This window comes from Loxodonta africana, chromosome 3 (genome assembly GCF_030014295.1).
Source record: "Loxodonta africana isolate mLoxAfr1 chromosome 3, mLoxAfr1.hap2, whole genome shotgun sequence".
Classification (NCBI taxonomy): Eukaryota; Metazoa; Chordata; class Mammalia; order Proboscidea; family Elephantidae; genus Loxodonta; species Loxodonta africana.
In genome coordinates this window covers 9165471-9187738 of record NC_087344.1, presented here as the reverse complement: position 1 = coordinate 9187738, position 22268 = coordinate 9165471, and the positions used below count along the sequence as shown (strand labels likewise).

The window sequence follows — 22268 nt, the reverse complement described above, 5'->3', positions numbered from 1 at the left end:
GTATGCTGTTGTAGAAAGTCTTGGGGCTTCTACATTTCATTTTTGGGCAGAGGGTTCCAGCCATTTGTACAGCCAGTTTTACGGAGGATTTTTGTTGCCTGTCTCCATCTTGAGGAGTCCCTGGATAGTGCAAACAGTTAATGTACTCAACTACTAACTGAAAGGTTGGAGGTTCGACTCTACCCAGAGGCACCTCGGAAGAAAGGCCTGGTGATCTGATTCTGGAAAATCAGCCACTGAAAGTCCTATGGAGCACAGTTGTACTCTGACACACATGGGATCTCCACGAGTCAGGGTCTTGATGGGAAATGGTTGGTTTTGTTACTAGACTCCAACTAGAAGTTAGCTGAATCATACCTCTAGAATGTCGCAGAGTATACTGTTCCAGGGAGAGCTATCACTTCCTTCATGATTGTGTAGCATAATTCCACCTGAGTCATGTTTTTCTTGTAAATACCACCTGGTATGGAAGCTGTTGTCTTTGTCTGTCTTTAACTGTTGGAGATTACTGATACCCACCCAGAAGAACCCAGTAATGGAGGGAGAATGGTCAGGTCGTTTTAGGTCAGCTCAGAACAAAGAGCAATGTTTCACAGTGTGGGTAGGAAAAAGAGACTGAGGATCTGCTAGAATAGAGGGCATCTGAGAAGCTTCGGACTCACACCCAGCTTCAGTCATTCCCAGGGCTGGATTGCTGTGGGGCCCACACAAACTTTTTTTCAGATTCCACAGAACAAGGTGGAGACCTTAAATGCGATCATCCAGTACAAGCAGCCAGTGAAGGAGAGCAGCAACAACCTGTACTTTGTAAGTGGGTGAGGTGGGCAAGGTGGTGGGCCAGCAAAGGTGGGTGGGGCTTTGCAAGGGAAGTGGGTGTGGCCTTTCAAAGGAAGCAGGTAGGGCAAAGGAAGTGGGTGTGGTCTTTCAAAGGAAGTGTGTGGGGCCTTGCAAGGGGAAGTTGGCGGGGCCTCCCAAGAGAAGCATCTGGAACCTGTTGATGGGAGTGGGTGATGCCTTGAAAGATGGTGGGGGGGCCTTGCAAAAAGAAATGAGCCTTGAGCAGTGGAAGTGGGCGGGGCCTTTGGGACCCTTTATTCTGGCATGAAGATTGGAGTCCACTCGGAGGTGCCTTGAAAGAAAGGCCTGATGAACTACTTCAGAAACCTCACAGCCATTGAAAACCGTATGGAGCACAGTTCTACTCTGACACACGTGGCGTTGCTGTGAGTCATAGCGTGCTCAGTGGCAACTAGTAAAATAGTAAGCTTTGGACCTGTGGTGAGTGCCTCTCGCTCCTCACTCTAGTCCAGGCCCTGTAGCTGGGGCTCCTCCAGCATCCTTCGCTATCTGTGCAGTGATTTTCTAGCACAGTGATGCCAGGACAGCTGCGTTTCTTCTCCTGCGGTGCCTCAGCCCTCCACAGGGCCTTGAAAGGGAGAGCTGCCTTACCTTTTCTGACCTAGTCCTGGAAGTCCCATAACATTAATTCTGCCGTACTCTGCTCATCAAGGCAGTCAAAAAGCCCTGCTGGCATCGAGGGCGAGGGGACATAGACTCCACCTCTTTTTTTTTTTTCTTTTATTGTTGTTGAGAGTATACACAGCAGAACATACACCAATTCAACAATTTCTGTATGTACAGTTCAGTGACATTGATTACATTCTTCAAGTTGTGCAACCATTCTTACTTTCCTCTTCTGGACTGTTCCTCCCCCATTAACATGAACTCCCTACATTTCCCATCTGCCATTTCCAGGTGCAATTGTCAGTTTGAACCGTATAGATGAGTCTTCAAAACAGTGTGATGTTCAAGGCAAACCGTCTTAACTAAATAAACTAACCTACTTTTTGGTTTAAAGAAGACTTCAGGGGAATTTTTTGCTTTAAGATTTAGGGTTTAAAGATTATCTCACGGCTACAGTTTTGGGGGTACTTCCAGCCATCATGGCTCTAGAAAGTCTGGATTCCATTAGAATTTGGGGTTCTGTTCCACATCTCCCCGCTTTTGATCAGGATTCCTCTATCAACTCTGACCAAAATGTTCAGTAATGGTAACCAGGCACCATCCAGTTCTTCTGGTCACATGGCAAAGGGGGTTTTCGTTTACGGAAGCAATTAGGCACGCATTTCATTTCCTCTTCCTATTCCTGGCTCTCCTTCCTCTGTTGCTCCAGGCAAATAGAGACCAATTGTTATAACTGGGATTAGACTCCACCTCTTAACGGAGGAGGGACAAGGTTCTGAAAGAGTGTGTGAGCCTATAAGTGTCACAGTCATATCTGGAAAAATACATTCTGCCAAGGGACTTTTAGAGTCAGCAAGTGTTTGATCGCAAGCAACGGGGCCCCATTTAAGCCAAGCGAGGGTTGGGCTTTGTTTGTTTTAGAAAGATACATGGGTAATCTCACAGAAGCCGGGGCAGGAAGCTTGTGAGGGGCCAGGACAAAACCTGTTAATTTGCCAAGATCACACACTCAACCCCAATGTCAAATCAGAAGGCTTAAAAAGCCATGGAGTTCGTTTTTCCCTCCACTCAAGTGGGAGAGAAGGAAAGTGGCAATGACCCTTTCTGGCCATCCAACATATTCACTACCTTTTTACACCTTTCAGAAAACAGAAATGCCGATTTAAATAATATCCCCTGAAAGTCTTCTTAAAACCAAACAATGGTTTAGCTTAACTAGTAAAGAGTGTCTGTCTTGAGCACTGTGCTCTTTTAAGAACTATCTATATGGGATCAAATTGACAACAGCAACTCGAAAGGTTAGATGGAAACCTCAGGGGGCAGTGAGTTTTTGTTAATGGGGGAAGAACAACTCAGAAAAGGAGGATGAGAATAGTCGCACAACTTGAAGAATTTGATCAATGTCATTGAATTGTACATGTAGAAATTGTTGAATTGGTGTATGTTTTTCTATGTGCGTTCTCAACAGCAACAAAATAAATGATGAGGAGCCTTGGTGATATAGTGGTTAAGCACTAGGCTGCTAACCAAAAGGTTGGTGGTTCAAACCCCGCAGCCGCTCTGTGGGAGAAAGATGTGGCAGCCTGCTTCCATAAAGATTTCAGCCTTGGAAACCCTATGGGACAGTTCTACTCTGTCCTTTAGGGTCGCTATGAGTCAGAATCGACTCAAAAGCAGTGGGTTTGATTTGATTTGATTTAAGAAATACTAATCCCAGGATAACGACCAACTGAGTAAGACTTTTCAGAGGTTAAAAGTGACCACCATAGGACATGGCACCAACCTCTGGGATCTGGATGACTTTTGTGATTCCTTTGTTGGAAGTGGCATTTACAGCAAGGTTTCTCAGCCTTGGTGCCGTCAGCATTTGAAGTTGGATAATTCTTGGTTGGGGGGGGCATCCTGTGCACTGTAGAATGTAGAGCAGCACCCCTGACCTCCACCCACTCGATGCCAGTAGGCCAGACTGGACCTGTCGCCACTGAGTCGATTCTGAGAATTGTGCCTTAGGAAAAGCTGATGGGGCAAGCTCGGAGTAACCAAAAAATCAAACCCATTGCCATCGCGTTGACCCCGACTTATGGCGAACCCATGTGTGTCAGAGGAGAACTGCTGCATAGGGTTTTCAGTGGCTGATTTTTTCAGAAGTAGGTCACCAGGCCTATCTTTCTAGGCAGCTCTGATTGGGCTGAAACTACCAACCTTTCATTTAGTAGCCAAGCCTGTTAACCATTTGCACCACCCAGGCACTCCTTGTTGGACCCTAAACAAACAAATAAACCCGGTGCCGACAAGTTGATTCCAACTCAACGGCGACCTTATGTGTTACAGAGTAGAACTGTTCCATCTTCACAGAAGCAGATTGCCAGGCCTTTCTTCAATGGTGCCACTGGGTGGGTTCAAATGCCAACCTTTAGGTTAACAGCTGAATGTAAACCAAGGGATCTTCCCATTGAGGAAGAGGAATTCCAGTGCCCCCTGGCTCCCCATCTTCAGCTTATCTTTTTTTTCCACAGTGGGATGATTTCATGGAACTTGGCAACAGCATTCCCGACGCCCAGCTGGACCAGATCATCGAGAGCCAGAAGGCCAATCAGTGCGCTGTGGTTATCTACACTTCGGGGACCACAGGCCACCCCAAGGGCGTGATGCTGAGCCATGACAATGTAAGTGCTCGCTCAACCCAGCAATGATGGCGGACTTGGTAGCGTCCAAAGTCCTTTCTCTCTGGAGCAGTGGCCTTTGGGCTTTTTTGTTCTTGACCTACAGGGGCAGGGCAGTGTTATGGGGTCTAGCACACAGTTCTGGGGCCTAGTATATAGAATTCAGTCAGACTTTCTGAAATCTAGGGTTTTTTGTTGGACTCTAAAAAACAAACCAAACTAGTTGTCGAGTCCATTCCGACTCATGGTGACCCCAAGTGTGTCAGAGTAGAAGGGTGCTCTGTAGGGTTTTCAGTGGCTTCGAGCCCTGGTGGCTCAGTGGCTAAGAGCTCGGCTGCTAACCAAAAAGTTGGCAGTTCGAATCTACCAGCCATTCCTTGGAAACCCTATGGGGCAGTTCTACCCCTTCCTATAGGGTCGCTATGAGTCAGAATTGAATCAAGGGCAATGGATTTGGTTTAGGTTTAGCCAACTGCTTAACTGTGTGCACAGCTAGGGACTCCTTGTCGGACCCTAAAGCAGAAACCAAACTGGGTGCCATCGAGTTGACTCTGACTCGTGGGAACTCCATATGTGTCAGGGTAGAACCGAGCTTCCTAGGAGTTTCAAAGCTTTTGGAAGTAGATCGCCAGGCCTTTCTTCTGAGGTAATTCCAGCTGGATTCAAAGCACCAATCTTTCAATTAGTAGCCAACTCCTTAACCTTTTGTGCACCCAAGGACTCGTTATTGGGCCCTGTTTTCGTTGTCACCGGATGCCCTCGAGTTGATTCCGACTCATCGCGGCCCCATGTGACAGAGTAAAACTGCCCCGTAGGGTTTTCGAGGCCGTAATCTTTACAGGAGCAGACCCGGTGAGGTCTTTCTTCTGCAGATCCTCTGGTTGGCTTGAAACGCCAACCTGTAGCAGCTCAGTTAGCAGCCAAGCATTTAAGCATTGCACCACCAAGGCTCTGCAAATCCACGAAGCTGCCTGCTGCATTTTGCAGCTCTGCCAAGCCTCGGGCTAGCTCATCAGTCACTCTGTGCCTCTGTTTCCCCATCTGTGAAATGAGGAGAATTGTAGTAGCAGCCCCAGAGTGTTCTAAGGAGGTTGAAATGACCCAATGTGTGCAGAGTGTAAGAGCAGTGCCTGGCACATAGTAGGCGCTTTGGAAGTGTCAGCTCAATAAATGCATTTACGATGGGCTTCCAGCAAGGCGCCCTGGCTAGTAAAGCCAACTTGTGTTGCAGATCACGTGGACGGCTGGGGCAGTGCCCAGGGACTGCAGCCTATCCTTGGCCCCAGAGAAGCAGGAGGTGGTGGTCAGCTACCTGCCCCTCAGTCACATCGCAGCCCAGATGGTGGACCTGTGGATCCCCATTAAGATCGGGGCCATTACCTACTTTGCTCAACCAGACGCGCTCAGGGTAAGGCTGAGGGAAGGCCTGAGCCCTGCTGCCTCCTCCAGGGCAGCCCAGGCTGAGTGGGGGGGTGGTCTTTCGTTCCTGTAACAGAGATTTTGTTACAGCCCTTCTCTGGGGCTCTAGGGCTTCCTTCTCTGTCCTCCTTTTGTGCTCCTACTTCATGGCATTTGAAACAGTTGGACACATTCTTTTAACTTTTATCTTTATCCAAGTCAGGGCACCCATGCATGGTTGTGTAGGTTGTACACTGAGCAATTTAAGACTAAGATGTGAATAATACCTAAAGTATGTGTGTATATATACAGATGTGTTGTTGTTTTGTGCCAGCGAGTCAATTCTGACTCCTGACGACCCCATGCGACAGAGGAGAACTGCCCACAGGGTTTTCTAGGCGATAGCCTTTAAGGAAGCAGGTCATCAGGCCTTTCTCCCAAGGAGCTGCCAGGTGGGTTCAAACCACCAACCTTTCGGATAGTAGCTGAGTGCTTAGCCATTACACCGCCAGGGTATAGCACACATATATAGATGTTGTTGCTGTTGTTAGGTGCCGTCGAGTCGGTTCCTACTCATAGCCACCCTGTGCACAATAGAACGAAACACCGCCCGGTCCTGCGCCATCCTTACAATCGCTGTCATGCTTGAGCTCACTGTTGCAGCCACTGCATCAATCCACCTCGTTGAGGGTCTTCCTCTTTTCTCCTGACCCTGTACTCTGCCAAGCATGATGTCCTTCTCCAGGGACTGATCCCTCCTGACAACATGTCCAAAGTATGTAAGACAGTCTTGCCATCCTTGCTTCTAAGGAGCATTCTGGTTGTACTTCTTCTAAGACAGATTTATTCATTCTTTTGGCAGTCCATGAAACTTTCAGTATTCTTTGCCAACACCACAATTCAAAGGCCTCAATTCTTCCTTGGTCTTCCTTATTCATTGTCCAGCTTTCACATGCATATGAAGTGATTGAAAATACCATGGCTTGGGTCAGGAGCACCTTAGTCTTCAAGGTGACATCTTTGCTCTTCAACACTTTGAAGAGGTCCTTTGCAGCAGATTTACCCAATGCAATGCGTCTTTTGATTTCCTGACTGCTGCTTCCATGGCTGTTGATTGTGGATCCAAGTAAAATGAAATCCTTGACAACTTCAGTCTTTTCTCCGTTTATCATGATGTTGCTCATTGGTCCAGTTGTGCGGATTTTTGTTTTCTTTCTGTTGAGATGTAATCTATACTGAAGACTGTGGTCTTTGATCTTCATCAGTAAGTGCTTCAAGTCCTTTTCACTTTCGGCAAGCAAAGTTGTGTCATCTGCATAACACAGGTTGTTAATGAGTCTTCCTCCAATCCTGATGCCCCGTTCTTCTTCATATAGTCCAGCTTCTCGGATTATTTGCTCAGCATACAGATTGAATAGGTATGGTGACAGGATACAACCCTGACACACACCTTTCCTGACTTTAAACCAATCAGTATCCCTTTGTTCTGTCCCAACCACTGCCCCTTGATCCATGTACAGGTTCCTCATGAGCACATATATAGATAGAAATATAAAACCCAGTCGCTGATGAGTCGGCCCCGACTCATGGTGACCCATGTGTGTCAGAGTAGAACTGTGCTCCACAGGGTTTTCGACGGCTGATTTTTTTCAGAAGTAGATCGCCAGACCTTTCTCTGGAATCTCGAACCTACCATTTAGTTTACTTATTTATTGTCGGTGTATTCACCAGACCGTCACCACCTTGGGGACAAGAACTTTGTCTTTCTTGTTTTCATTTGTCTCTCCCATGCTTAGGATCGTGCCCAGAACCTAGTAGATGCTCAATAAATATCAGATGGATGGATTTTTTTTTTTCTTCCTGTTCCATGTACTTTTCAGATCTTTACATTCTCTCTAAAGTTTCTGATTCTATTTCTTCCTATGGTCCCTTTTTAAAATTCATTATTTGGGGGCATCCAGTGAGCCTTGTCAGGGTGGTGACTTCTGCTTCAGTTCCGGGAGTTTGGGGGTTTTCTTGAATTATGTCTTTGATTGTTTCCTCCACTCTCTTTTCTTTGTTCTTTCATTCTGGAACACCTCTTACCTGGCTATTGGGCCTTTTGTATAAACCCTCTAATTTTCTAATCTTTCTTGTTTTCCCTAACAGTCATTCTAATCTCCCTTTCATCTCTCTGTATCTCTTCTCCTTTCCCCCTCCTGCCCCTCCCATCATCATCTCTCTTTCTCTGACCCTCTTGCCTCCTTATTCGTAAGGATCCTGGTGCTGACATTGGACCCATCTGGATAATCCAGGGTAATCTCTCCATCTTATGATCCTTAATTAATCCTATGTGCAGGGGTCCCAAACGGAGCCCTGGTGGCACAGCGGTTAAGTGCCCTGCTGCTAACTGAAAGATCAGCAGTTCCAACACACCAGCCGCTCTGCAGGAGAAAAGATGTGGCAGTCTGCTTCCGTAAAGATTACAGCCTTGGAAACCTTATGGGGCAGTTCTACTCTGTCCTATAGGGTTGCTATGAGTCGGGATCGACTTGACAGCAGTGAATTTTTTTGGTGCAGAGTTCTCTTTGCATATAAGGTATCATACCCACAGGTCCCAGGGGTGAGGACACGGATGTCTTCGAGAGCCATTATTTCACCTCCCACACTTTCCATCAAGTAGGCTAGGTCTTAGGGCCTCCATACTTCCTTCTAGAAGGTTCTTTCTCCTGTTGTTTGCATGGCTGACTCCTCCTTGTTCCTTAGTTCTGTGAAAATGGCGTGGCGGGGGCAGCGTCTGACCTCCTCTGACTTCACAAGGGGAAAGAGAATTATTGTCAGCATGAACAGCCCAAGGGTGATCCCTGTGAGGCAGAGGTCGGACATGTCGCCACCCCACAGCCCTTTCACCAATTCTGACACCAGCTGTCCCTCCCACGGCGCTCTTTACTTCTCTGCTACATTCGCTAATTCATTGCAATGGCCACACAGAACTCACAGACCATGCTCACAGTTACAGAATTTATTAGGGAAGCAACAGGTTACAATTCAGGATCAGGAAAGCCCAGCATACAGGTCTTTGATCAGGACAGCCTCTTCTCAACTGTGCCTGCAGACAGGTCTCTCTCTGGCCCTCGGCCCCTCGGCTCGGCCTCTGCCCTGCTCAGGAAAGTGTTACAAAGCTCTTTTAGCTCTGCCAATAAGTACCCAGAGGCACCGCACTCCACCAGCAAGCCTCCTGCCCAAAGGTTCAGCTCCTTATGGCCATCCTAGTGGGTGTGAGGTGGTATCTCACTGTGGTTTTGATTTGCGTTTCCCTGATGGCTAGTGACATTGAGCATCTTTTCATTGGCTTGTTGGCCATTTTGATGTCTTCTTTGGTGAAATGTCTGTTCACATCTTTTCTCTGTTTTTAAATTTTGTCATATGTCTTGTTATTTTTAAGTTTTAAGAGTTCTTTATATATTCTGCTTATAATTCCTTTATCAGGCATATGATTTGCAAATATTTTCTCCTGGTTCTGTGGCTTGACTTTGCATTTCCTGAATAGTATCTTTTGAAGAGCAAAAGTGTTTAACTTTGGTGAAGTCTGATTTTTTTTTTTTTTTGGATTATGCTTTTGGTGTCATACCTAGGAAATCATTGCTTACTCCAAGGTCACAGAGATTTTCTTCTCTGTTTCCTTCTAGAAGGCTTTTAGTTTTAGCCCTTTCCTTTAGGACTATGATCCACTTTGAGTTAATTTTCTGTGTGGTGTGAGGTAGGGGGTCTAAGCTAAGCTCTTTTTTTTTTTTTTTTGCATATGGATATCTTTCCTCTATTGAATTCCTCACACTTTTGTTGAAAATCAATTGATCATAAATGTAAGGTTTCACTTCTGGATTTTCTATCCTGTTCCATTGATTTATAGCTCTATCCTTATGTCAAAACCACAATGACTTGATTAATATGATTTTATATATATATATATATATATATATATATATATATATATATATGATTAATATGACCAACTTATCCTGGTTTGCCTGGAACTTTCACAACCTGGGAACCCCTTCAGTTCTGGACAAACCAGGACGGTTGGTCATCCTACTTTATATTACATTTAAAAATCAGGTAGTAAGTCCTCCAATTTTATTCTTCTTTCCCAAAACCGTTTCAGCAATTCTAAGTCATTTGCATTTCCATATAAACTTAGGGATCAGTCTGTCAGTTTTTATGAAAAAGCCTGCCTGGATTTTGATGCGGATTGCGTTGAACCCTAATTGGTAGAGATGAACTTAGGGAAGAATCTTGCATCCTTTTTCACAGTTGCATAATATTCCACTGCAGGCTTGGACCTCAGTTTCTTTAACCATGTGTGGACATGTAGACTATTTCCATGTTATTACAAAACAATGCTGCACAGAACATCCTATATTGCTTCTCTGTGCACCTGAGTATCTCAATTCCTCTCAATTCCTTCACCTACAGAAGTAAAATTTCTAGGTTGCATTTAAAATGTTGATAGAAAGGGAATTATGCAAAAAAAAAAAAAAAAAAGTTGGTAACACTGTCAGGTTGCCTCCCAAAAATATTTTACCAGTTTGTGCTGATGGATGTTATTAGCTGCTGTCAAATCAATCCTGACTCACAGTGACCCAGTGTGTTATGGAGTAGAACTGTGCTCCATAGTATTTTCTTGGCTCAGCATAAACAAATCCTGGGGAGGGAGCAAAAATCAGACTGGCCGCTTGTCAATGCATGCATGGATGGGTTCTCTTGGGTCCAGAGCCCACCTTGTCCGTTCAGCCAAAGAAAGGTTCTCCCAAGCAGAGTTGGGCAGGGTTGCAGGGGCTGGCAGGGTGACAGGGGCTGGCGGGGTGGCAGGGGCTGCCAGTGTGGCTGACTCAGCTGTCTTGCACAGGGCAGCTTGGTGAATACTTTGCATCAAGTGAGACCTACCTGCTTCTTGGGGGTACCCCGAATTTGGGAGAAGATGCAAGAGAAGATCAAGGAAAATACTACCAAGGCCACAGCCTTGAAGAGGAAAGTGTTCACCTGGGCGAGAAACACTGGCCTGCGGGTCAACACCAAAAGGATGTTGGGGTAGGTGGAGGGTCCAGGGGGCAGGGCTGGGGGGCTCAGCCTTCTCCAGTGGGGTCCCATCAACCCTCTTTGGGCTCCAAGGTTGCTGAACTGTCCTTGGCACCCTTCACAGGGGACACGACATGCCCATGAGCTACCGCATGGCCAAGACCCTTGTGTTCAACAAAGTCCGGAATGCCCTGGGCCTCGACCGCTGCTACCTTTTTGTGAGCGGGGCTGCGCCTCTCACCCCAGAGACCTCCGAATTCTTCCTCAGCTTGGACATCCCAATCGGCGAGATGTACGGTATGAGCGAGAGCTCAGGGCCGCACACAGTCGCTGTCTGTGAAAACTACAGGACGCACAGGTACTGGCCTCCCGCTCAGGCAGACCCTGTCCTCTAGCAACGAGGGGTCAAGAGGGTGAAGATGGCTGGGTGGGTGTCTAAGCTGTCTAACACTGTTGTAACAGAAATGCTGCAAGTGGGTGGCTCTAAAGAACAGAAGTCTATTTTCTCACAGTTCCTGAGGCCAGAAGTCCGAATTCAGGGGAAGGCTCTCTCTCTCTCTTGGCTCTAGGGGAAGATCCTTGTCTCTTTTAGCTTCTGAAACCCTGGAGCTACTGCGTCCTTGGCAGTCTCCATGTGGCCATCTGTCTTCCCCCGTTTGTGCTTCCTTGTCTCTGTGGCTATATTGTTGTTGTAGTTGTTGGGTGTCGTCAAATCGATTCTGACTCACAGAGACCCTGTGTGACAGAGTAGAACTGCCCCGTAGGGTTTCCTAGGCTGTAATTTTTACAGGTGAGCCCTGGTGACGCAGTGGTTAAAAACTCAGCTCCTAACAACAAGGTCAGCAGTTCGAATCCACCGACCACTCCTTGGAAACCCTGTGGGGAGGTTCTGCTCTGCCCTGTAGGGTTGCTGTGAGTTAGAATCGACTCCACGGCAATGAGTTTGTTTTGTTTTGTTTTTAATCTTTACAGGACTAGGTCGCCAGGTCTTTCTCCCACGGAGCCGCTGGGTGGGTTCAAATCGCCTACCTTTAGGTTAGCAGCCAATTGCTTAACCGTTGCGCCACCAGGGCTCCTGTCTGTGCTGCTCTTTATATCACTCAGAAGCGATTAGGTTTGGGATTCACCCTACAGGGATAATGGCTGTGTTCACACGACAAAGAAAACCCTATTCCCAAACCAGGTTCCATCCATGTGTACAGGGCCAGGGCTCCAACACATACTTTTGGGAAGACGTAACTCAATCCATAACACGGGCCTCTGGGCCAACGTGGACTCTGACTTGGTGTCACCCGAGTGACCCATTTTCCAGCCGTCAAACCCCAAATCTTCATGACGGTGGGAAGCCCCACTTGGTCAGAGAACACCGAACAGGGGGAAGTAAAGGCGCTAACAACCTGCAGCTCCAGTGGGATTCTTTGTTCACAAAGCGTTTGGGACTTGGCCCTATTTGATTGACCTCTTCCCCTCTATTTCATCCCACAAACACCATGAGGGCCTCCTGTGCCCACCCAGCAGCTCCAGAAGAGAAAGACCTGGGGACCTGCTCCCATACAGATTGTCGTTGTTGTTAGGTGTTGTCAAGTCGGTTCTAACTCATAGTGACCCTGTGTACAACAGAACAAAACACTACCTGGTCCTGCGCCATCCTCACAATTGTTGCTATGTTTGAGCCCGTTATTGTAGCCACTATGTCAATCCATCTTGTTGAGGGTCTTCTTGTTAATCACCCAAAAAGATTACAGCCTAGAAAACTCTGTGGGGCAGTTCTTTGCTGTCACATGGGGTCACCATGAGTCAAAATCGACTCAACGGCCCTCAACAACAACATATAAAATTCAAGGTCTCTAGGTAGTGCAAATGGTTTGTGCTGGACTGCTTCCCTAAAGGTTGGTGATTCGAACCCACCCAACAGCTCCATAGGATGAAGTCCTGATGATCTGCTCCCATAAAGATTACAGTCTAGAAAACCCTATGAGGCAGTTCTACTCTGTCGCAAGGAGGCGCCATGAGTTGGAATCAACGCAACAGCACCCAGCAACAACAACTATGACCACGGGTCCTGGAGAGGGAGAAGGTAGCAGACCTGGCCCTGGCCGGCTGAGCACAGTATTAGGAGCCCAGGCTACAAATCCAGGCCGACCTGGGCAGATGGCCTTGTCTGTTTGTGCCTCAGCTTCCCTGTCTTAGTTATGTAGTGCTGCTGTAACAGAAAGACCACAGGTAGGTGGCTTTAACAAACAAATTTATTTTCTCTCAATTCAGGAGACTAAAGTCCAAATTCAGGGTGCCAGCTCTAGGGAAAGGCTCACTTGCTCTCTCTCTCTGTCGGCTCTGGGGGAAAATGCTTCTCTTTTCAGCTTCTGTTCCCCAGTTCCTTGGAGAGCCCCCAAAAGTGTGTATCTTCCCCTTTGTTTGTGCTTTCTTGCTTAATCTGCGCTTTCATACAGTAAAACCTGTGAAAGCTGGAACCTTTCTAAGGCGGAAACCTGTCAAAGAGGGAAAACTCAAATATTTTCCACAAATAGCGATAGAAAAGTGGTAAGGTTGCACCCTGTCAAAGGCAGAAAACTTTTGAGACCTGGTAATACAAGGCAGCCCCTTTGCGTTCTGGCTCTCAACAATTTCACCATACAGGCAGTCCCCAGATTACAAAAGAGTTCCATTCCTGATCCTGTCTTTAAGTCGAATTTGTACGTAAGTCAGAACAGCTAGGTATGGTTCAACGTCAGTTAGTCAAATGTTTGTCTTAGTATACAGGATATGGTGTACCTTTCTATGCATAAAAACCATTAAAGGAACACTGCCAGATACACTAAAACATCTTTAACATAATACCCAAAACTAAACCCACTGCTGTTGAGTCGATTCCGACTCATAGCGACCCTAGAGGACAGAGCAGAACGGCCCCGTAGAGTTTCCAAGGAGCGCCTGGCGGATTCAAACTGCCGACCTTTTGGTTAGCAGCCGTAGCACTTAACCACTACGCCACCAGGGTTTCCATTAACATAATATACAGTAATGATGTTTCCTTTTGTGTCACAAAGTAGCACCTGTTTGTTATTAGGAACCATTATCTGTACCTCGAAATTTTAATATCATAGGCTTTAGGGAGTCGTTTTGTAACTACGGGTTGTACATAAGTCGGAGGGTCGTAACCCGGGAACTGCCTGTATCTCAAAAGAGCTTAACTCAAAACCCACCCTGCACTAATACTGCCTCATTAACATAACAAAGAAAACCCATTCCCAAATGGGGTTATAACCGCAGGTATAGCCCAGACCAAACCCACTGCTGTCCAGTCAATTCCGGCTCAGCCACCCTATAGAACAGAGTAGCCTCATAGCATTTCCAAGAGTGTAATCTTTACCAAAGCAGACTACCACCATCTTTCTCCCACGGAGCGGCTGGTGGGTTCAAACCTTTGGGTTAGCAGCTGAGTCATTAGCCACTGTGCAACTGGGGCTCCTTAACCACAGGGATAGGGGCTAGGATTTTACAGCACGTATCTGGAGGGACACCATTCAGCCCATAACGTGCCCCTCTGGTGGCCCGGCAGTTGCGGGAAAATCTTGAGTGGCTGCAAGAACATGCTGTACCAGCCGGACAAGGACGGTGTCGGCGAGGTCTGCTTCTGGGGCCGCCATGTCTTCATGGGCTACCTGGAAAGGGAGGACGCCACCAAGGAGGTCATTGACGAGGACGGCTGGCTGCACTCGGGGGACTTGGGCCGCATGGACAGTCAGGGCTTCCTCTACATCACCGGCCGGATCAAAGGTACCAGGGCTGCGCAGGCCGGGGAGGGGCTTCCTGCCGCAGGTCCACCCCTAGCTTGTTCAACAAGTGCCACATTTTTGATGCAGTGACACTGATCACATCCTTCCTGTCGTGCCACCAGACTCTCTATCCGTTTCCAAATCATTCCACCACCGTGAACATAAACTCAGTACCCCCCAAGCAAGAACTCCCCTCGCCCCCCACCCCTGTAAAAAACCAGTAATAATATTTGGTTTCTATGCATTTGCTTACGGAGCCCTGGTGGTGCACTGGTTATGCGCTCAGCTGCTAACTGAAAGGTTGGTGGTTCGAGTCCACCCAGTGGCTCCGAGGGAGAAAGGCCTGGCAATCTGCTCCTATGAAGATGGCTGCCAAGAAAACACTACGGGGTGGTTCTACTCTGTCACATGAGGTCACTACGAGTTGGAACTGACTCGAGGGCATTTAATGACACCAACAGATATTGCTTATTTCATGTAGTGGCGATCACACAGTAGTTGTCCTTCTGCGACTGACTTAGCTCAGCATGATGTTGTCGAGGTTCGTCCACGTTGTGGTGTGCACCAGGATTTCATTCCTCTTTATGGCTGAGCAGTATTCCATTGTGTGTAACATTTGTGCCACCCAGGGACTCTATCCGGAGCCCTGGTGGTGCAGTGGTTAAGAGCTCTGCTGCTAACCAAAAGGTCGGCAGTTCGAATCCACCAGCCACTCCTTAAAAACCCTATGGGGCAGTTCTCCTCTGTCCTAGAGGGCAGCCCTGAGTCGAAATCGACTCGACAGCAGCAGGTTTGGGGACTCTATTCACAGGTATCGGGGTCAGGATTCCAACACATATTTTGGGAGGGGTGGGCTACAATTTAATCTCTAAGAGTGCGTCCCTGCCAACAACATCTGTCCATCCGATTCTTGGCGGGGTGGGAGTTTGGTGTTGCTGCGGCTGAGCCCACGCTGAGCCCAGCTTTTTTCCAGAACTGCTCATCACTGCTGGCGGCGAAAATGTGCCTCCCGTTCCCATCGAGAACTTGGTCAAGGAGAAGATTCCCATCGTCAGTAATGCCATGTTGGTGGGAGACAAGGCCAAGTTTCTGAGCATGCTGCTGACCCTGAAGGTGACATGGGCTTGGGGGACCTTGGGTCTTTTCCTAAAGACCCTGCAGTTGGCTCACGTGGGAAGGACGCAGCAGCTGGTTCAAGACCTACTTCTTTGGTGCTTTTAATGACTTATTTTTGTTGTTGTTGTTGAGAGTATACACAGCAGAGCGTACACCAATTGAACAGTTTCTATGTGTACAGCTCAGCGACACTGATCACATTCTTCAAGTTGTGCAGCCATTTTTACCCTCATTTTCCAGATTGTCCCTCCGCCATTAACGTAAACTCACTGCCCCCTAAGCTTCCTGTCTGACCTTTCCAGTTGCTGTTGTCAGTTTCGTCTTAGTTTCTTAGTGCTGCGTAACAGACGTACCACACGTGGGGGGCTTTAACAAACAGAAATTTATTTTCTCACAGTTTAGGAGGCTAGAAGTCTGAAGTCAGGGCAATGGCTCTAGGGGAAGGCTGTCTGCTGGCTCTGGGGGAAGGTCCTTGTCTCTTCTCAGGTTCTGTTCCTCGGTTCCTTGGAGATCTCCATTGACGTGACATCTATCTTCCCCCATCTCTGTCTGCCTCTCTGTTTTATAACTGATCTGCTCTTTTTTATGTCTCAAAAGTGATTGGCTCAGGACCCATCCTACACTGATAAGATCCCATTAACATAAACAGAGAAAACCCTACCCCAGGTGGGATTACATCCACAGGTATAGAAGTTAGGATTCCAATACGTATTTTTGGGGGGACCCAATTCAGTCCATAAGATTATGCTCACAGCAGACGAGGACCTACTTCTTGGTCTTCAGGGCCTGGGGGCTGGATGGGGAGTGTGTGTTGGCCCTGGGTGTACTGACAGTGGTCTTCCCCGGCAGTGCGAGGTCGACCCAAAGAGCGGAGAGCTGCTGGACAGGCTGTCCTCAGAGGCCATCAGTTTCTGCCGGCACGTGGGCAGCCAGGCATCCACCGTGACGGAGATCCTGCAGCATCAAGACCCCCATGTCTACACAGCAATCCAGAAAGGCATAAACGAGGTGAATGAGGTGGCTGTCTCCAACGCTCAGAAGATTCAGAAGTGGGTCATCTTGGAGAAGGACTTTACCATTGCTGGCGGAGAGCTAGGTGAGCAGGCCAGCAGGCTGGTGGCCCTTGGGGACTGTCCCTCCCCAGCATCTGGGGCCACTTGGACTCTGAGCAGACACACCCTTTTCGCTGGACCTGTGGGCCAGCAGAGACCAGAGGGACACCGCTATCTACAGCTAACTGTCCACCTCCCCATCACACAGTCCCTTCTCCCCAGGGCAGCCATGTCCCCGACTTTCAGCATAAAACCCCGACTCCTTTGATCTTTCTTGCTGCCTCCTCCTTTCCATGTACCCTGCCCCCACCACACACATACCTCATGGTTCCTCCAACTCTTCAGACCACAGGGCATTTGCACTGGCTGTTCCCTCTGCCTGGCATGCTCCTCCCCTTAGTTCTTCGCCTGGCTGGCTCCTCCTCAGTGTCTAGGTCTGACCCTAAAGGCCACTTCCTCAGAGAAGCCTTCCCTGACCACCACCCTTCATATGTCACCCTGCCTTCTTTCCACCATAACACATTGCAATAGAAACTTATTCTACCTATAAAGGAGCCCTAGTGGTGCAATGGTTAAACACTTGGCTGCTAACTGAAAGGCTGGCCGTTTGAACCCACCAGTGGCTCCATAGAAGAAAGCCCTCGCAACCTGTTCTCGTAACGATTACAGCCTAGGAAACCCTATGGGGCTGTTCTACTCTGTCACGTGCCGTCTCTGGGTCAGAATCTACTCGATGGCACCTAACAACAAACAACATATAGCTGTATAGACAGAAGCAATAAGATATATATATACACACACAGGTACACACACAAAATCATCAATAAGATAGAGAACCAATAAGATAACATACATACATACATATCTATACACACACACAGAGAATCGATAAGGTAGATACAGAACCAATAAGGTATATATATATATGTGTGTGTGTATACATATATCGGAGTCCTAGTGGCACAGTGGTTAAGAACTTGGCTGCTAACCAAAAGGTGAGCAGCTTGAATCCACCAGCCGCCCCTTGGAAACCCTATGGGGCAGTTCTACTCTGTCCTATAGGGTCATTAGGAGTCAGAATTGACTCGACGGCAACAGGTTTGGTTTTGGTTTTATATATGTACATATACACACACATGCAGACACAGAATCAATTAGCTAAATAACCAATTATATATATATATATAGATACATACATATAAAGAGAGAGACAGCCCTAGTGGTGCAGTGGTTAAGTGCTCGACTGCTAAGGTTGGTGGTTCGAGCCCTACCCAGCAGCTCTGCGGGATGAAGACCTGGCAATCTACTTTCATAAAGATGACAGCATAGGAAACTCTAAGGGGCAGTTCCACCCTGTCCCGTGCAGCCATTATAAGTCAGAGTCCACTCACGGCACCCAGCAACAACATTAGCTTATTTTTGCCTGCCCCGCTGCCCTTCCCCAGGAGAGAAGGACTCACTCCAGGTGGAGATGTAAAGCCCGCTGGATTCTATCAGTGTGCTTCCTGGGGCTTGCTCTTGGTGCTTGGCTGCAGTTGGGGAGTGTGGATTGGTGGGGTTGGAGTGAGGAGAAGCGTATGGCTCTGAACAGCCTGGGTTCACTTCCCCACATGAGAATTGTTCTTCTGAGTCTTGGTCTTTTCCTCTGTAAGTTGGAGGCGCGGTCTTCATGAGGTTTGAGGACACCTCAAGGGGGTCCAGGCCACCTGGGGACCCAGCAACTGAGAGTCTGGATTCTACCACACCCTTGCTGGGTGGCCTGAGAGGGGCTCACCCTCCCGAGCCCCATCTCCTCGTGGGAAGCTGGAGGAAGTGTGGGGGTTGGCAACGTTTCTCCTTGTGTTGGGTGCGCCGTCTGTCCCAGGCACAGAGGTCTCAGAGTCCTCCCCTCAGCCCGACATGGAGTGGAGGTTCTGACATTACACCCAGACGTGGGTGGCGGAAATGGCACTCCCAGGACGTCAACAGTGGAGCCGGCCGCCCAGCCCGGCCCTGCTCGCTGGGCCCAGCTGCCGGGTAACGTGCGGGGTGTGTAGAATTGTAGTTTACCTCCACCGCTGAACCACTGTCTCCTTTATTGATAGGTCCAACGGCAAAGGTCAAGAGATATTTCGTTACTGAGAAATACAAACAGCAAATCTATAACTTATACCACTGACTTCCCGGGCGGACCTGCTCGTGGCTGCCGGAACGGTGAGATGGGGCTGCTGGGCTTTGCGGGGAGTGAGGACGACAGAGGGGGGCTCTGTGTGGCGCCGGCTGGGAGTGGAAGTTCAGGGGCCCGACACATAAGCTCACATGTTCACCCTGATACTTACACATACACTCAGAAACACACATTCACACACTTATACTCACACAAACATACACTCACACACTTACACCCACTCACATATACACACTCACGTTCACACACACTCATATTTGCATATACGCACACTCACACAAACTCACGTATACCCACATGCGAACACACACAAACACACATACCCACACACAATCTTGCATTTACACTCACATACACAAACATACACACCCTCACACACGCAAACACACACACACTCAACGCGAACACACACACGCACACACGTGCTCAGTTGCAGCGGACTCTGAGTAGCGTGCGGCCTCGCCTCGGGCGCTCTCCACGGGGCACTGGTGGGGCAGTCGGACTCCTCTGTGATCACTCACCCACCGTGTTAGCTGTCCTCCCGCCTCTGCTTTAGTCAGGGAGGTAGGGCAGCGGTTTTCCCAGCCGGGACCAGAGGTTTTCATGCAACAACAAAATGCTCCATTGTGGCTTGCTTGGGGAAGGCCTTTTGTCAGAAGCTTTGATGGGTGCCACTTGTCGGGAACCCAAGGAGTCAGGTGTTTTGGCCCATCACAGGGGAGATGGTGCGAAGTGGCATCTTGACCTCCCTCACCCAGCCCGTCTTCCCTCTCCCCCCACGTCATGTTCACAAGGAGCCGCCAAGACTTTTCTGGAACCCGGCCAGGTGTGCAGTGCAGGAACAGAGTGCGGAGCATGTCTTTCAGTTATGCCAGGTGTAACCCTCTGATAATCAAACCATTCCCTCCTGGCACCCCAGCCGCCAGCCATGTCCCTCTTCTTGACTCCCATCATTAACTGGCTCAACTCCTCCACACTCTCATCTGTCAGTGGCTTGGGAGCCAGCCCAGGAGTTGAACGCATCCCATTCATCAACCCCAAGAAAGTCCGCATCGATGGCAAGATTTCCAATTTCACTTGGCAGTTGAGCGAGAGGCCACCTGACGTTGACACAGGGGTGGGAGGTGGACCCTGTAGACCCGCGCTGTCCAATACAGCAGCCGCCGTAAACGTAAAACACACACCAGATTTTGAAGTCTCAGTAAAATATCCCCTTAATATTTTTTATATTGCATACGGAGTCCCTAGGTGGCACCAACAGTTAAGCTCTCGACTACTAGCCAAAAGGCTGGCGGTTGGAACCCACCCAGGGGTGCCTCAGAAGACAGGCCTGGCAATCTGTTTCCCAAAGGTCACAGCCTTGAAAACCCTGTGGAGCACAGTTCTACTCTGCACACATGGGGTCGTAGTGAGTCAGAATCGACTGGACAGCAACTAACAACATACTGAATACACGTTAAAACGGAACATTTTGGATATACTGGATGAGATAAATTATGAAGATAAATTTCCCTGGTTCCTTTTTACTTTTTTTTTTTTTTTTTTAACGTGGCTACTAGAAAAGTTTGAACGGCTTAGGTGGCTTATATGCCATTTCTTTTTTTCCTGGTAATTATGGGGTTTATTAGGGAAGCAACAGGTTAAACACACAGGCTCAGGAACACTCAGGATACAGTTCTTCCACCAGGATGGCCTCTTCTCAGCCGTGCTCGCAGGCGCCCCTCTCTCTGGCCCTAGCCCTCTGCCAGCAAGTCCCCAGAGGCACCCCAGGCCCTCAGCTTGCTCGCTCCGTGGGCTGGGAAGCCCGCTGCACAATTTCCTACCAGTCTCTCCTGCTACTGCTTCATATGCCATTGCTATTAGACAGGGCTGGTTTCAAGGTCATCGGGGAGGTATTCTTGAGCGAGGACCCATTGGTTAACGGGTCAGTTCATTAGGGAGTATTTTCATCTTACGGTAACTGTGGGGTTTCAAAGAATGAATATACGTAATACAAGGCTCCCCATGTGATAACTTGTGTTTGTCTTGTCTTCCTCCGGCCTCAAACAGGAAGACCCCACTGCAACACACGCTTTACTGCTTCTGGTTTTTCAGAAGCTGAGTTCTCAGTGGGTCTGTTGCTTGATTGCTGAGCTGTTGAAGAGATCTCCCAGTGGGACCTGCCACACCTTTCAAAGGAATAGAATCATCATAGGTCTTTGAGCTCATATGAACCATCAACGTGCCGCTCCCAGGGGTATTTATTGGGAAGTCTACATCAAATTTCCTGTTTTAGAAGAAAGATCTGATCTTTATGGGTTCCAACTGGATTGTTTGGTCTCCTCGGAGGGCTTATTCGGACTCTAGAAAGAAAGAAAAGCCTCCACACGCCGGAAGAACTGTGCCCCCAAGCCCACTACCTGCCCGGATGCCACTTGGATACTCTCCCAATAAGTTCTGAGAATAAAGCTTGTGCGTGTCCCACGTCCTGAGTTTTGGTGAGATGGGGACATTTTGTCCTTTGTTGTGTGCAGCAACCAGAAGCTCAGACTTTGAAATCAGTTCCAGGTTTGAGTTCTGAGTAGCTGTGTGCGATGTCAGCCTTCTGGGTCTCAGGGAGTTCTAACCTATGAAAATAGAGCCCACTTCCCAGGGTGGCCAGGATGTACCGGAAGTGGTATCATGACACCAAAAGCCCTTATTAAGGGTTAGCGTTTACTGCTTCAGTACCCCATCAGTCTAGGCTATCCGGTGTGACTCTTGACTAATTTCCACCTTAGGGATGAGTTTTTCTGTAAAGGCTCAAAAAAAGTGTATTCCTCTCTCACTCGGCAGTCCATGTGTGAGCAGTCCAAGGCTGGTACGGTATATCCACAGTGTTGGTTCCTGAAAGAATACTGAGGGGTAGAGGGAAACATCTCTCAGCCCAGAGAGGGACAGCCCACCATAAGAACAGAAACAAAACTTCCAGCGTCCCTGAAGGGTCTGTATTTTGGAGATTAAACCCTTATCAGATATATGGTTGTTGACAATTTTCTCCCAGACTCTAGGTTGTCTCTTCGCTTTGTTGATAAAGACCTTCGATGAATAAAGGCATTTAATTTTTACAAGGCACCGTTTATCTATTCTGTCTTATGCTACTCTTGCTTTTGTTGTCACAGCCGATAGCCCGTTGTTAAAAACTAGGCCCCGCAGCCTCGCCACTACATTTTCTTCTGAGAATTTTATGGGTTTAGTTTTCGCATGTAGGTCCTTGATGCATTGTGAATTGGTTTTTGTGTATGGTGTGAGGCAGGGATCCTGATTCCTTCTACTGTGTGTGGAAATCCAGATTTCCCAGCACCACTGATTGAAGAGGCTCTTCACTCCCCATTGAGTGGGCTCAGCACCTTTGTTGGGAATGTTGACCACAGATGTATGGATTCACTTCTGAACTCTCAATTCCATTCCATTGGCCTGTTTGTCTGTACCAGACCAGGATTTTTAAATTACCGTGGCTTTATAATATGTTTTGAAATCAAGAAGTGTGACTTTTCCTACTTTGTTCCTCAAGTTTGCTTCAGCCATCAGGATCCCTTGTTTCTTCCATACAAATTTA

At 48.1% G+C, this 22268-nt stretch overlaps 1 protein-coding gene across 1 annotated transcript in view; it reads left to right on the top strand.

The window, feature by feature from the left end:
- The window catches only part of ACSBG2 (acyl-CoA synthetase bubblegum family member 2), a 63561-nt gene extending 41779 nt beyond the window's left edge, over nucleotides 1-21782 (top strand). Inside the window, exons 7-16 of the mRNA XM_010601033.3 lie at nucleotides 724-807; nucleotides 3981-4130; nucleotides 5359-5535; nucleotides 10411-10592; nucleotides 10705-10938; nucleotides 14140-14357; nucleotides 15330-15469; nucleotides 16322-16568; nucleotides 18609-18717; nucleotides 20741-21782. Coding sequence (XP_010599335.2) covers nucleotides 724-807; nucleotides 3981-4130; nucleotides 5359-5535; nucleotides 10411-10592; nucleotides 10705-10938; nucleotides 14140-14357; nucleotides 15330-15469; nucleotides 16322-16568; nucleotides 18609-18682 — 1506 coding nt within the window. The 3' untranslated portion in view covers nucleotides 18683-18717; nucleotides 20741-21782. The remainder of the gene's footprint in view (nucleotides 1-723; nucleotides 808-3980; nucleotides 4131-5358; nucleotides 5536-10410; nucleotides 10593-10704; nucleotides 10939-14139; nucleotides 14358-15329; nucleotides 15470-16321; nucleotides 16569-18608; nucleotides 18718-20740) is intronic.
- Nucleotides 21783-22268: the final 486 nt, after the last annotated feature.